The sequence below is a fragment of the Hippocampus comes genome, unplaced genomic scaffold (assembly GCF_001891065.2).
Source record: "Hippocampus comes isolate QL1 unplaced genomic scaffold, H_comes_QL1_v1.1 scaffold230, whole genome shotgun sequence".
Lineage (NCBI taxonomy): Eukaryota > Metazoa > Chordata > Actinopteri > Syngnathiformes > Syngnathidae > Hippocampus > Hippocampus comes.
Genome location: NW_017837215.1, coordinates 81,538 through 98,028, shown reverse-complemented (window position 1 = coordinate 98,028; position 16,491 = coordinate 81,538). Strand labels below are relative to the sequence as shown.

General features: G+C 42.9%; 1 protein-coding gene across 2 annotated transcripts in view; it reads left to right on the top strand.

The window, feature by feature from the left end:
• The window catches only part of LOC109508953 (RNA-binding protein Musashi homolog 2), a 228,647-nt gene that overhangs the window by 156,861 nt on the left and 55,295 nt on the right, over positions 1-16,491 (top strand). For both annotated transcript variants that reach the window (XM_019858880.1, XM_019858878.1), the window contains one exon: positions 7,938-8,020. In XM_019858880.1, coding sequence (XP_019714439.1) covers positions 7,938-8,020 — 83 coding nt within the window. The remainder of the gene's footprint in view (positions 1-7,937; positions 8,021-16,491) is intronic.

The window sequence follows — 16,491 nt, the reverse complement described above, 5'->3', positions numbered from 1 at the left end:
CCTGAGACTGTAGTGCTTTTTCTTGTGCATTAAATTGCAACATTAGCTACGTAGGCTATACACTTAAGTGGTATTTTCATCTGAAGGCTCCATAAAAGCCATGTCTGCTAAATGCAAAGAATCACCAAAATGGGATCATCATTGTGCTTGAGTTCAGATGAGCTCTGTCTTGCTTTTTATAAAAAGTAACAACATGGATGATGCTCGGCCTAATTGACATGAATCGACTTCACTTTGCATCTAATTGTAAAGCTGCTGTTCAAACGCGCTGTTTTGGTTTTTCGAAGTGGTGTTCTGCACTGGCTGTTGGTACCTCAACATCATTCTCCATTCGGTCTCAAAAGTCTTCTCATCCCAACTATGGCTGTAATCTTCTTTTTCCATCGCTGCGTTCACGTATTCACCACCTATTGTTGCCTGTGTCTTATTTTCCACATTCATGTGGAGCAAAAAAAAAAAAAAAATGCTAATTAAGTTTAATGAAACAGCTACAGTATCTACTGTATATCAAATGGCCAGAAAATACAAAAGGTGCATATTCGTTTCATTTCATCCAAGCCCCTCATTGCTTCACGTCTCAAAAGAAATTCATCAGAGGGTCTCAAAGGCTTTTAGAATAAAACCCTCCTGTCTTGACCTAATGCTGCCAGGCTTCCCCCCCATTGGTTGTTACTGCATGTGATAGAAATGGAGACATCTATTAGGCCTGGATTATTGCTTGCTACAAAGGAGGCTGACATTCTGAAATGAAGCATCCCCTTGTGGTCTAAACCTTCATATCTCGTCTCATGATACGCGTTCTGAAGCAGGGGTCCCTAACTTGCTACAGAACGGTACTGGTCCGGCCTATTCACTTGCACAGAAATGCCTGTCATTGTGCAGCATTTTCAGGTCATTCATGTTTGTGTAAAAGGAGGTGATCATCCTCTCTCTTCTCTCATACTTCCTCACTTCCAAAGTTCCCTTGTGAAAACTTGGGTGCGACTTCATCTGATTTCACTACTTTACCTCAGTGTGGCTCAGAAAGAGCCGCTTCGAATGTTCTTGTTTATTAAAAGGAAATTTGGCCACACGGCCGATGGGCTCCCCTTAGCCCTTTAAGCCCAGTTGCTTTTCGTTTGCTGTCTGGGTGCCAGAGAGCAAAGGGGGGGTACATGGTCACCTTCTCCATGGGTAATTGCTTCCGTTCACTTGGTGCTCGCAGTCCTCTGATCATACAGCAGACAGAAATAAACTCTTAGACGTTTATTGTTTGGCACTAATGAGGCTCTTTCTTGGGAAGGGGAGTCTTTTTAAAGTATATAGAGGTCAGTGGAGAGACACTCATTTCCCAGATGCACACGCCGTGTTGCTATTTAGATGCACATTAATGCTGACCACTGCAGCTCGGAATGCATTAGCAGCCGAAATGTGTGTCGAGCAATGTGTTCTGGAGTTGCTGTCACCCGTACAATTAGGCAAACCTAATGCTGATATGAATATCGAGAATAACAATATCAATAAAGTTGATGCTGCAAGTCGAGGTTTGAGTGTTTAAATGTAATACAAATGTTTGTGTGTGTCTATATCGAGGCGGGGCACCTTTTAAAGTAGGACAGTCGAAATTGATGGCCAACTTTGAAAGCTGACCTACTTAGAGGCGCAGACAAACTAGTTTCCTCAGCATGCGTGCTGAGCCAAGTTGTTCTGCAAGAAATGCAACGAAAGCACACCTTTTTGGACTTTAATGCAAGCATACATTTCCTTCTCATCTCTTTAGCCAGTGGATGACAAATGCAAATTATGTAGTTCAGGTTAAGTTTCCTCAAAACAGTGGCACCGGTGAATTCATGAACAGTCTTGGCATGGTCCTGGATTTGTCTAGCTTTATTTCTAAACACCCAACGATGCTTAACATATGTGCACACAAACAAAGGCACATGCAAGGGACGGCAAAGCAGTCCCTTTGTACTGTAGAACAATATAACTAGCTAGCACATGCAATTATGCCTCCAGTCAGCCATTATGACACACCCCAAATGGAATGTATTACGTTCTTGAACCCAAGGATCCAATTTAAGGTTGTTTTTGTGATGCTGAAGACTGTTACGTAATTTCCGTTCGTACTACTCATGAATGAATTTTATCGAAAGGTGGATGCAAAACTTCTTACGACACAAGTAAAAGTACATTTGTTTCGGGTGACGCCTCTGATCAAGCATGCCAGCATTTAAAAGGTTCTGTTCCTAAAATGGCTTTAGGCCAATCGTTCCATCACCTGATGCTTTTACAGGCCACCTACACATAATCATCACCTTAATTTCTCGTTGACATTGGTGACATTGTTGACATTTGCAGTCCAAAATTAGAATAATACTGGTCCAATCTACAGGAGGCAATTTGCACACCTACACCATCGCATATTGTTTTGTGTGGATTTTGTCGCGCGGGATACTCTGGCTCTACCACACCAAACGATATATTTGTCTGTTGAAAAAAATCTATATGATTTATATTTTTATTAGGAGTAGCAGTCTTAGTTTTCGCAGTATTCCACACCAGGATGTATTTTCCCTCATCAGTGTCCTATGGTCTTGGAAAGTTCATGGCATTAACCGTATTAAACAGGGGATTAATTCTTGGGGCTCTCGATCTGTAGTAATTGCCCACGGAAATACTGATCAAAGGTATCAAACTGTGCCGTGGATGTCTGCTTCCCTGCACTGCTGAAAGATGGGACTTTAGACGCCGGGGCATTGCACACCCAACAGTTCAGTGCAGACGCTTGCTGCGGTCCGCCTGCTGATTGGACAGGTGAGGGTTTGATCACGCAGAAGAATTAGTGCCGAATATTCAGGCTGGTGAAAGAGAGGAGGATCAGTCGTAACCGCAAGTGCGCCGCACACATATTAGTGACATTTTGCGTTTGCGGGCGGGGTGATTAAACAGCAAACAATATTCATTTGGGTTTGCATCCTTTATCTTAAAACCATAGCACAAGTGTTCCCCTTTTTTGAGCCGACTGACGATTATTTACTTGATTTAACACAGAGATTATTCATCCCGGAGCTACTTGGGATGAAATAAACACGGCCAAATTGCACGACATTTTAGACGGCCGCGCTAGGGGCCCGACTATGATGAAGCTGGTAAAAGGCTGTGAAAGTCGCCTCCCCTGCCAAACCCGCGGTGCGAGGCCAAGCTCCGGCTAATAAGTGTGAGCAAGTGCAGTCGTAGCTTCAGCCAGCGGCCCCACAACACCTATTATTACCAATCCTATCAGACAACCATGCGTTTCCATTTACAGGCTACTGTTTAAGCTGTAGGGAGGTGGTTCATTGTGAGCGTGATGACACCTCTCTCCTTGTGTCTGTCAGGGCTGACACTCTTTAATAGTCTTGTGGAGGTCATCCTCATGTCATGTGCGGATGGGAGATGTAGGGGGGAGAGACACAACACATGAAGACAATTGGTGCTATTTTGTGCCTGTTATTGTCGGTGTAGTGTGAAAAATAGGATTGCTGTGCACGGGATTGTACTGCGACGGCAGGTCCAGAAGTTTAGTGAATGCTTAGGGGAGTGACTAAGATGATGTGTGCTGAACCAAGGATAGGAAAAAAAAAAAAACGTTGTGTGTTTGTGTGTGCGTGTGTGCGGATTCTGTAGTTTACACCGCAGCAAAGCATCTCATTGTTCTTTTAAACTCATCCAGTCATGTGTAGAAGGGCCCGGCTGGTGGTATGTGTGTTGATGTGGCTCTGGCCTGACCCAAGTGGATATAATGGTGCAGTAGAAAATGTCCTGTCAGTTGATGGAGGAGCTGCCTGTAGCAGCGGGAAGGAGTGTGGCGACAGGGGCCATGTGCGCTAACCTCTCCCCCTGTCACTTTTTTCTGTCTCGTTCCATCCCCCTCTCCTTTCATTTCCACCTTTTTTTTCTCTTTCACGTTGCCCTCAGATACACCCCCCCCCACCCACTCACCCCCTTTTCCTCAGACTGCGCTCCCTCCTCCCACAACACCCTGTGACAAATTACTCCTGGCGGTTGATTTGTTGGTTGTCAAAAGTGCTCCGTGCGCTGGCATGAAGGTGGGGTGAGCAGGAGAAGAATCTTCCTCCTGTTCCTGCCTGTCGTCATCAGCGTTCCCTCAGCCCCTTCGTCCGCACATCCCCCCCCCTTCCCAGCCCCCCTCCCCACCTAAAAAATGTGCACTGCGCTCTCACCACTACAGCTCAGTTTGCAGATGCCTCGGTGGAAAATGACGTGCGGTCTCTTAAGGTCTCATTAGAATAGCTGTTGTCCTTGTTTAATCAGCTCACTCAACGTTCACTTCACAATCCTTCTTTCGACAAAGCCGTCCCGATATATTGTCGCGCGTGAGCGCAACAGAGGAGAGGCTTTGTTTATCGCCACGGGTGGGGGGGGAGGATGAGCAGAAAGGGGAAATATTTGTCAAAGAACTGCCAATGAAGTTATGACATACATCACTACAGTTAGTGTGTGTGGATGGGGGGGGGGGGGGAGAGGAGAGGGCAATGCAAAGATCCGATGGAAAATCCTCAGATGAACACCCTCAGATGTTAATGAGTATAAAATAGACAAAACCAGGCAGAAATTTAGTCGGAGGACGTACGATTGTGACCATATATGTGTGGGCGTGCTGCACCCCTCAGTGGCTCAAACAAACACTTTTTCTGTGAAGTATTTTTGTTTTCATTTCTTCAATCAACTTTTACAAAAATACAGGAACACCGTTTGATATGAAATGGGATAAAGCAATGCTACTACATCTACTAGAACTACTACTACTACTACTATTTCTATTACTACTAATAATAAAAATAATAAGAACAATAACACAAGTGCAGTAACCATTTGCATTGTATCGTCTCATGTCTTCCTTACCGCCTCGTTGGTTGCGTGGCACCAACCGGAAATGATGTGCATGAACGAAAATCGAATGCAAGTTTATTCTAGTTTGAATGATGAAAAAAAAAAAAAAACTGCGTTCGGAATTTTGAGTGTAAAATGATTTTGGTAATTATATCGATTAAATGTATTCAGTGTGGCCGGCAAGACACACATACAAACACGCACGTGTTTTTATATATATATATACACACACACAGAGAGAGAGAGAGAGAGAGAGAGAGAGAGAGAGAGAGAGATGGATGGATGGATCCGTAAATTAATATGATGTATTTTGAGGGTTACCCAGAGAAGAAATTGCCCTAATTATTAAATAAAGACTCGCATATTCATAGAGTGCTTTATTTACACCATACGGTACCCTAAATGTTTTACAAAATCCGACATTCAATTATTTAAAAACTGAGATTCAAGATAAATAAAAGTTTTCAGAAATCCATCTGTGGACTTTTTTCTTTGCAAATATATGTTATTACGTGAAAGAACAGTGGCTATTAATATGAAACGGCCAATCTATGTACACATTTGTTTTATTGGCTACTTTTAGCTTTTGTGGGTTTTAATCAGTTGGGTGTTTTTTGTTAAAGTCAGGAAATTACGTTACGTATCGATTCAAAAACTGTCATGATGGTCATGCCACAACACCATCATGTTTTTACAGCTTTTTTAATAAATGTCACAAGGCATGCCAGGAAGTCAAGCCACCTGCTGCTTTGTGCTACACTACGGAATGAATGCGAGTCGACTTTGTTCATCAACGGGACTTCACGTGGCAGTATTAACCATATTTTGTGTCGCGTTATACAATCGGAGGAGGAAGCATTTCCCAGAATGCTTTGCCTTGAGTTACAATTATCACATTTCACTGTGTGATCGTACCTCTTTAATGTGTCATTTTGTACAGGCACGGTGAAATTGTTCAAGTGGTGTCAGTTCGCGTTGTTCTGCTTTTGCTGCTGGTGAATCTGGCACCTTGACTTAAAATGTTCATGTTATTAATGACACTCTGGTCTTTTGCAGCTTTCGGGAAGTATGTGTTTCTGAGAGTAGCAAAGACTTGTTAAACTACCAGCATTTAACGCTTGCTGTGGCGGGCCAGATGTGACCCACAGCTGGGAGTTTGACACCTGACTGAATGGGATGTTCAGGCTTGCAAGGAGCTGGGGTCTATCCCGGGTGACTTTGGGTAAAAGGCAGACTTCACCCTGGACTGCTCACAAGGCATTCGCAGATCACGTCTACCCTTAGAAACAGCCATTCACACGGCAGTGATGAAAGTCCTCCGGATTTTCCCGGAATTCCGGATTTTCAAATTTTCATGAAAATTTCTCCAGAAAATTGAGGAAAAATTGCCTAAAATTAATCCGGATATTAGTTGACGACATTGAACAAACACGCGTTTGAATTCGTTGTTTTGCTTTCACGAGCGTAGCCATGTCGAGGCACTAACACTAGTAACAGTAAAGAGATTTTCGTCTCTTTATAAACACACCAGCAGAACGAATAAAAGACGCCGTGGACGAGACAGTTGTTGTCGTAAAAAATATATTTGGACAAAAAGGGAAACACAAATTGGCAGAAAATCGTGTCCGTCCGAATTCGAGCGTCGTGTCGTCTCGGCTAGCTTAGCTCAGCTGTTGTCGTATGTCGTGTGTGACATCGGTTGCACAGCAGAAAGTAGCGGACTATCGACTGCTGAGGCGCGCTTTGCTCGAGTGGCGTCGCCACAACAGTAACACCCCCGCCTCGCATTCTCATGGCCTCGCCATATCTCGGAGATTTCGAAATTTCGGCGAGAACGGAAGCCACAAAGGGTGCACGTGTGCACACAAAAGGAAGATTAATCATTGAATGTCGAATATTTGAATAGCGTTTTGTGTAAACTAATTCATGCGTGATCGGCCAAGTGTGTTTTTTTTTCCCCCGGAATTTTCAGGGAAGTCCACTTTCATCTCTGACACGGTCGCTGAGCATTAGCTAAATCTGTGCTGCCTGCCCTGATGATTTCCGAGAATTTGGTAGATTTCCGAACCGCACAATCCTTTGGGGCGTTCAAATTTCACGACGCTATATAAAGCAAAACTGAGCAGCAGCATCTTGTCAAGAGTGCATTTTTTGTGACAGCTCTCGCTGACTACAGTGTGGTAGTATACTCGGGTCCAGTAAGTTTCCAGCTATCATTTTCACACTCAGTAGATTTTGCCTCTTATTACCTCAATCTGACATCCCATGGTAATAATTTGATGGTGTTTCCCGTGGAGCATGCCAGTTAGAGCGGCGGTGTGTTTGCTGTGAAATCTCCAGCAGAGTTGGTTTGATTTCATCGTCTGGCCTTGGCCTCTTTGAAAAGAAACTCATCTCCTTTTCAGTCACTCTTGCTGCTTTATCCACTAACTCTTTTCCCTTTTGTGTCGTTTCCTCCTTTGCAAAAGTAATAGAACATCGGTTTTCCTTTCAACCCCTGCTTGTATAGAAGCCAGATTGCTTTGTGTATCGCCATCGAAATAGAGAAGAGAGCATCACATTCCGCTTGTGTTCACGAGGCACAGAGCATCGGGACTCTCGAACATGTGTTGAAAGAGACGTTGTGCCTTCGTGCTATAAATTTGGCTCGAAAATCCTCCCGTCAATGCCAACGGAGCCTGCATTAACATCAAGACGGTGTCTGCTATTGCTGTGAGAGCTCAATAACAGAAGAAAAACACACACAAAATACATGTAATGAAATTCAGCTGCTGAAAACTGGCTTCCTGAATCTCATTAAAGGAGCTTTGTGCAGTTTCCCCATCTTTTCTTTGCGGGAGAGTTTCTGGGTTTCCCCCTAATATCGGGGCAGATTTCATCCTCCTCCTGATTTAAAAAGGACAATGTCTTGTTCCTTTCCAAGCCCGAGCCCACTCACCACAAAGATGTGCTCCGCGGGGCTGACTCACTGTAACGATCTACCTTGTTGTGCATTTCCCCTGAAGTTGTGACTAACTTCCTGTCCCCCTTTTCTCCCTCCCTACCATCTGCTTCTCTCTGCACAGGGTTCGGTTTCATAACTTTTGAGAGTGAAGACATCGTTGAGAAAGTCTGTGAAATTCATTTTCATGAAATCAATAATAAAATGGTAAGTCCACTCTTTTTTTTTTTCCAAGTCCAGTTGGGCATTGAGGGATTAATATTTGATTTGTTCCTTTTTTATTACCCAACTATTAATAGCAGTGTGTTTGTGTGTGTGTGTGTGTGTGTGTGTGTGTGTGTGTGTGTGTGTGTGTGTGTGTGTGTGTGTGTGTGTGTGTGTGTGTGTGTGTGTGTGAGAGAGACTGGCTCACTTGCACGCACCCCCTGTGGTTCTGTGGGTTTCGGGGATGGGAAAGTAGTGGTGTGTACTGGCCACAAAGCGTGAAATTGTGTGACTGAGTTGTGCCTGTCAGGCTGAGAGACAGGAGACTGGAGCCTGTCCCTCTTCCGGAATCCCAAACACACACACACACACATTCACAGGGACACACAAACGTGAAGATGTCCAGGGATGGTGCTAGCAGAGACTGAGTTCATTAGTTGGGGATTAACGCCTTCCGCAGGCTCCTGTGGCGCTTGTTTTATTTACACTTGGAGCTTGGTCATCTCACAGCACTCAAAGCACACTTGTCCTGTCGTTAAATGATGATTTTAGAGTAAGCAATCCTCTGCATCATGGCTCTGAGTGCCCCTCCACCACAGTCGAGAACAATCCGTCCCAGGACGTTGGCGCAATTGTTTCCTTAGCGCGTTAATTGTATTAACCAGTTCGAGGCTCATGTCACAAATATAAAACTTTTATTCACTGTGTCAAACGAGTGTTGTCAAAAGAAAAAACTCAGAAAAGAAATGGATAATGCCAGACTGAAGCTTGGGCTTGAATTATTCCCAATCCACTATATAATGTCCTACATAGTGAGCTAGTCGGCCATTTTGTAGTGTTGTCCCAATGTTTGGTGAATATAGGTTATCCCTTTATATTGCGCTCAGTGTATCCGACATGTCATTCTGGAAAAGTCGGGAACAACCGACGGTCCCTAGAAAACCCCCATTTGCAGGTATTGTTTGATTTTCATCATGCAGCCTGTACTACCGCAGACAAATTCCTTGTGTGTTCCACATACGTGGCCAATAAAGATGATTCTGATTCTGATGAGACAAATTTATGAATTGTGGTAAGAAAATAACTTTAATATTGGTGGAGCAACACATCTCAACATGAATGGACATTGATCTTTATAAACTGTTTCAGTTCAACAGTGTTCAGATGTTGAGACATTCTTGTGTAGTATTTAACTTTTGTAGAATTGTCCTCAGAGATGTTACCGAACCGACTGCATTCACAGACACTCAGCTGACCGCCTGACAACACAAGTGGACTTGGTATGCTGAGACCTTGATTCTTAAATTGCCACGCTAGGACTCCCCCCCCCTCCCCCCCCACCTTCTTATGCATTCTGAGCTATCCTCTTGCATCATGTCTACAGGACGGCCGCTCCCCAGAAGAGCAACCGCGATACTTAACCATTATCCATTTGTCGACAATCTGTCTTACCGTGGACTGACGTACAGGTACATTAAGGCTTTCAGAGATAATTTTGTGACCTTTTCCAGTTTCATGCACCTTAACAATTCTTAATTTTAGGACTTCTGACAGCTCTTTATTGTGAATCATAGTTCACATCAGGCAACGTTTCTTTCAAATAGATTCATAAATGGTGTTTTTTTTTTTTTTTTTTTTTTTTTTTAGGACAGGGCAAATTTCACCAGCACCCCCAATCTCGTCTTATTTATTATTACTGGTTCTGTGTTCATCATTTGTGGAGTTTGTTCTTGACAGATTCATTGAACTGCCATTGCTCAAGTTTCTGCCCAGCATATTTTTCCTGAAAATTTTGTGTTGAAGAATAAATTGTCAGACTTTTGTGGGTGCAATATCTTTGAGCAGCTGTGTGGATTGTGATTGACTGAAGGGAATACTTACTGCCTTTCATTGTGGCTTTTCTCAAAGTGTCCCTCCCCTTTTCCATTTCCCTCCCTGGCCTTTTCCACAACTTGACAGACTGAGTGGCTGTCTGACGGACAGGACCAGTGTAGTAGAACCTTGTTCACCAGGGACCAGTCCGGGTCACACATGACCCCGGTGTTCACCCCTCTATGCTTCAGTGCTGCATCCCATTCTGTTTTCAGGCGGATATCTAAAGTGTTTTTGAAATTATTGTATAAAAGATAGTCTGTCACATCCTGTGACATTTAGTTGGAGCACACTGTTGACATTTTTATACCTCTACACTCAAGGCTTGAATATAAATGCCCAAGATTTTTTTTTTTTTTATCTACCCTAAGATAATAAGCAAAGGGTTTGCCATTTGTCCCCTACCTGTGCGTAGTGCAATATACAGGATGAGAATTTTTATAGCCATTGTTTACAAACTAATATGTATGCGCTACAGCCATTCTAAAGCCTAATGATAGTCCAAATCGCTGTCTGTTTCTGAGGAGAAATATGAATGTGACAATGACAATTATACTGTATTAATAATGGGTAATTAGCCATAAAAAATGCATAAGGTCCATTTTCCTTTGCATTTTGCCGCAACAACTAATGAGAAAAGGCTTTGGAAGAAAAAAAAAAATGTTGCTCATGCATGCGTCAAATGCGTGAACAATACCCACAACCAAACACATTGCTGTTTCATTGTAGGATAACATAAAGGAAAGGATTCTTTTTTTTTTTTTTTTTTTTTTACAGAACCAATATGATACAAAAGAGAGTGCGAGCATTCCAATTAAAGCTAAAACCGCGTCTCTCTCTCTAAAAGTTGTGGTTCATATATATTAGCTCACGCCTGCCCAGACTTACATGGCCACTGTTGGTCTATGATGCGATGCACCTTGACATGTTCTTTACACGTCACCTCCATTCAGCCTCGTAGGGAATGATTGCATAAAGCTGTGAAGAACGACATCCTTGAATCCTTGTGAGTCTTGCGTGAATCCCAGTAAGATCAGAGTATTTGGGCTCGGGGCATGTGTTCGAGAACCGCCCCCGGCCCGGGCTTTAGGCCTTTTCGGAGGCTTTTGTCACCTTTACAAGAGGTCCTCCTGATAACACCTAAGATAAATGTCCTCTCGTGTGCAGGAAATAAGCGAGGCCCTCACATCTACAAAGTGCTGACATGTGGAAATGTGTGCAAAAAGGAAAGGATGTGGAGAGTGTTGAGAGCATTTTTCAAAGGACCCTTCAGTGTTGCCTTGGTTGCAAAGAGTCGCGGCGGAGACTGCTGGTTATTCTCTTTCTTGAAGCACCGGCACATAAAGTAAAAAATGCTTCCTGTCTTCATCTTTATGAAGTACTGTACAGAAATAGACCTCATCCATCCTCCCTGTGAGTGTTATCTAAGATGGTCCTTGAATAATTGATGCCGACAGAAATTCACCCAAGTCGTGAGGGCGATGCATGTGTAGGGCAGCCCACCCTTCTCCTTCCGTGTCCTCTGGTGGGCCGCGGAAGTGCAGGAGGTCAACGCTGGCTCGGATATGAATGAGTGACCCTTTAGTGTGGCGGTCAAACACCCCGTATCACTTTTGTTTGCATGTACCACCCAAGCGGTACTCTCAGGAGCGCTTCCCCTTCTGTCACTGTGGTGTCCTTATTAATCATTAAAATTAGGGCGCCGCTCAGCAAGACACTCCCAACCTTTTCTCTGTGCCGTACCGACGTCCACTTCAGTCTTACCTCTGTGGACCAAATATGCGTCATCTGTTGGTCTTCTGGTGGGATGTAGCCACTCAAGCTGTTTTCTTTTAAGGTATCGCTTCAGTTTGTGTATGTGACGTATTATCATCAAAAGGCCTTTAAGGGGAAATTGGAGTGGTTACAACATCCTCAACAGCACATCGACCGTGATGAAAAATCAGTGTTCGATTAAAATGGACTCAAGTTGGTGTTCGCCAAGAGGCCCTTTTTTTTCTTAATGCACAAGCTGACAACAGGAGGGAGGAATTTTGTCTTTGTCCTCAGTTTCTCACTCTGGCTTCCCGATACGACCACCCAATTACTGCTCTGAGGAGGAGAACGAGATGATACATCTCGAAGGGTTTATCCTAATAAATATGGACTTAACTTACAAATAATCTTTGACTGCTCCGCTTATCGTGGAAATTAAGATATATTTAGATTAGGTGGTTTGGGAAATACAGTACTCGATTCACAGAAATGATGAGGTTTAGACCTTTTGCAACTTTGCTTTAAAATTTCCCAAAAATAATTAAAAAAAAAAAAAAAAGAAAGAAAGGTAGCTTTCAGTTACCTTCAGTAATATTATCAGTAATATCGTGCCCCTGTAGAATCGTACAATAACTCGGGAGATACAGAAGTAATTCTGTTTTATTGATTTCTTTTGCAATCATAACTTCAGAGCATGTTTTTTTGTCAAACCTTTTAAATACTCGGAAGGGTTTTTTTTTCTTATTAATCTCCCCAGCCAAAATATGACATATTACAAGGACTGAAAGACTATGAACTGAAAGATATAGATTTAGTCATGCTCGTGATATAATGGAACTTTAAAGCTGCTATTGTCTAGTCACGTATTGATTCAATAAACCAGGCCAAAATATATAAATCAATAACAGTTTCATCATATTTGTTTAGTTTTAAAAGAGAAAAGCCACTCATACATGTAAAATGTCGTAAAGTGACAATGTCCTACGTTTTATAGCGACGACAATATTTTGCATCGACCTGGCCACAAGACAATCACCATGCGAGCATATCCACATGAATAATGTTGTCTCGATGTTCCACCAAAGGCCAAATGTATAACAGCAAAATACAATTTGAAGTTTTGATCCGCCGCTTGGCTGCCGTTTGTCATAGCTTTGATAATCCAAAAAAAAGCATTACCGATCAGAAGCCGTACAGTTTTTTTTTTTTTTTTTTTGTAACGCCGCTAAAGCAATCCTAAACCCACTTGTTTGCCTTAGCAAACGTAATAGCTTTTAATTAGTCGCATCTTCGGAATTCTCAATTGCCAGCTGGACTGGTTGTGCGTTTGCTTGTGAACCCTGCAAACCAATCAGTCACGCTGCCACTGAACATTATAGATAAGAAGCATTTAAAGTACACATCGTGAATCGCGGGTGTGTGTGTGTGTGTGTGTGTGTGTATCGTCAAAGCCTTCGTACATTGTAAAAATGTCTTTTGGAGCCAATTCGTTCATGTTCTAGACATATTATGGCTATTTAAAAAAATGAGCTCATTGTGTTGTTGAAAACGGTTTGGGGAAAAAAAAACAACACAAAGTACATACTTTTGGGGGGAGAGGGGGTTGGAAATGTTCAGCAGTGTTTGTACATCATGTGCCCAATGAGGGAGAAGGGACACTGTTTGGGCGAGTCAGTTCCACATGGAAGGTGTCCTTGCAAATTCTGGCCTGTAAGTAATGGGATGTTTCCACTTGAGAAAGAAAAAAAGCGCAAGGAGCGGCGATGGCAGTAAAGTCCAGCCTGCTCTATACTTGGGACATTTGAGGAGAGCTCAAACAGTGCTCAAATCTGCAACTGATGGGAAGCCATTTGATGATGGCATCACTCGAAAGTGTCTCTGTATGCGTGGCGACATTATCATCTTGGAATATGGAAGCACCACGGGGAGCGTATGGTCCTTAAAATGACCTCATATTCCTCAGCGTTTATATAAACCGCACAGAACAAACATCCCATCTCACCATTCCTTTGAGATTCTAAACACTGAAAGGCATTTATTTTGTTTTATCCAAATGTTAAACCATCTAAAAGTAGGAAATGTCAATATTAGTCTACTGCGTCCCTTTGCTCAGCCATCTTAATGATCTTATCGCTCAAAGATCTGCAGGATCTGCAGCAAACGTTTTGCGTTGACGATAGATTTCAAACAGTCAACGCGATCCAGGTACTCGGATGAAGCCAGTCAGTCGAACGAAAACATGCTACTTAATGAGAAACCATCGGTGGTGGTGTTCTTTTAAAAATAAATGGTCGCAACGTCTACATTTGTCATCGTGACAAATTTCGCTTTGGATTTCAACACCTCCAAAACAAAACTAAACCAGTATCTGCCACGGCTGCCATTTATAGTAACCGTATCTATTTTGGATTTTGAAATAGCATATTGTACCCGTGTTTCTTGCTTTGCTGCGTTTACTCGCCCCTTCTTAAAGGTATGAATAATTCTTTTCTGGATGCATGACCGATAGGGGACGTCCTCTCATGGTCAGAAATGCTCTGTTCATCCCTTCGTATCCTTTTTTTAAAATTATTAATTGTTGAAAAAAAACAAACAAACAAACTACATACATGTCAGAAATGTCTGATTGATGTTCGTATTCCTCTATCAATTCGCATTTCCAAAACATTCCCGTCTGTTTTGACGATAGTCCGATGAAATAAACGAAACACAATGAATGACAGAAGTCCTTTATTTCACCTGCCATTCTACCGATGGATCATTTCTCCACTGAAGCTAAAACAGCTCTGCTCCTCCCCCTCCACACACACAAACACACCCCCAACACTTGTCCCTGAAGGACAATCATTTCCAGTCCAGCTCGCCCCCACACCTTTGCGTTTTACATACCAGGTTAATATGTATGAGAGATATACTGAAAAGGTCATAACTGGAGTCTTTCTCTATTCTCTTTGCCCCGTGGCAAAAACAAACGCTTTCATGATATCGATGCAATAAATGTCTAAAATATACTATTTGTTGACAAATCTATGTGCGAGAGGGAATCACACAACTATGGAAACATTTACTTCAGTGTGTAAATTGAATTTACCCGTGAGGGATCACAATCAGTGGACTTGAAAATAAAAAACGCGTTGTGGTTTAAGTAAGATTAGTACAACTATTTGAATTTTAGTTTTGCATTTCACATTTTTTGGCTCGGCATTGCATCAAAATTGCACGGAAAACACTTTAGTTCAATAATCCTCGTCGAAGCAAAACCGTCACCAACACTAAAAAAGTTCTGCCTTGGAAAGCTTCCATGTGAAAAAATATGAATCCCCGACTTCCCAACTGCAGCATCCTCGCGTTACTGAATCATGTTTGGAATTGACTTTTCATTCGGTCTATCCTCCTCTATTTTCACGTTCTTGAACTTGGTTGTCTCTTGAAAGCTCCCCACCTCTCTCCTTCACATACTCCTGACTGTTTGAAGCGGGCGAACACCCACACACTCACACCACACCAGATCCTGGCCCCTGGCTGGTTTGGAATCCATGACAAGGAGCCCTCTCTCTGAATATCAAAGACCTGCGTATGAGAGCATGTAGGCATGACTCACACCAGGGTCTGTCTTTCTCGCAGCGGGTAACCTGAGCATTCAGGGGGTGGTGGTGAGGGGGGGCTACTGTTCGGTATACAGTGTGGGCAGAGACTTGCTGAATTTGTTGCCCCGATGTCAACGATCTGACAAATCCAGCAATGCGTTGAGATTTCTTACCGATATGTTTGTCCGTTCCACTTTCAGTTTTTCAGCACATATGTCAGACTTGGTGGCAAGTGAGGCGGCCAGAGTTGCCGTGACGGCGGCAAAGCGGCTTCGGGAAAATTTGTTCTTCAGCCGCTGCGCATCTCAGTCTTTGGAAGTTTCACCTCTCACAACTCTGAACTTTGAAAGAAAGTGTTTTGTTTGGCTTTCTTGATGCAGATGTCTCTGTGGACGATGGCTACCCGGAGAAATCAGTTTGACAGTTGGTTTAATTTATGTTGTTGATTGTATGGATTATTGTACATCTGGTACAAGGGGCATCAACCATTTTTGAAAGTGAATGCGACTTCTTGGGTCCTGCCTGATGAGTGCCGAGGGCTACACGTCTGAAATAACACATTTCTTCAAATGACCTTAACTAACATTAATTAGTATGTGTCATAGTTTGACACACTGATCATGTTAATGTTGTCTCAGAATACTTAGGAAGGAAATGGATATGTTTTATATGCAACCAGGGGGCGTGCTAGAGAATTTGAGGTGAATTCCAGGATTCTACCAAAGGGCCAGTCTATTTCTGACATTTAGCCGCATGATGGTCACAGCTTGCAGCTTCCACCCGCCACCCCAAACGGACAATAACATTTTTGGCTCATTACGGCAGCCGTAAACCCCTCCCCGACCCCAGCCCTCAAGTCACTACGTCCCTGAATGCAACACGTTTTTTTTCCCCTTATAAATCTCTGCCAGTGTTTGCATTTTGAAACGAACACTTCAACAGCAGTCATTAAAAACCACAATGTACTATCACTGGTGAGCTATTTTTAGAAGCCCTGCGGGCTACCCGTGCCACATTGGTGACCACCGTTCTTGCATGTCTTACTATGTTGTGTAATCCGCGATGCTTTGAAGCAATAGAGCCAAAATGAAGTTCTCGCCCATCAGAACTGCTTGTCATTGATTCAGCTTGACTTTGTTTGCCGGCTAAATAAGTCATTTGTCAGTATTAAGCAACACTGTCTGAAATTAGACTTTTTAAAAATTGAAGGGCTTAATCGTCCTGAAAAACGACATTGAACACATCCGTTGCTAAAAGTAC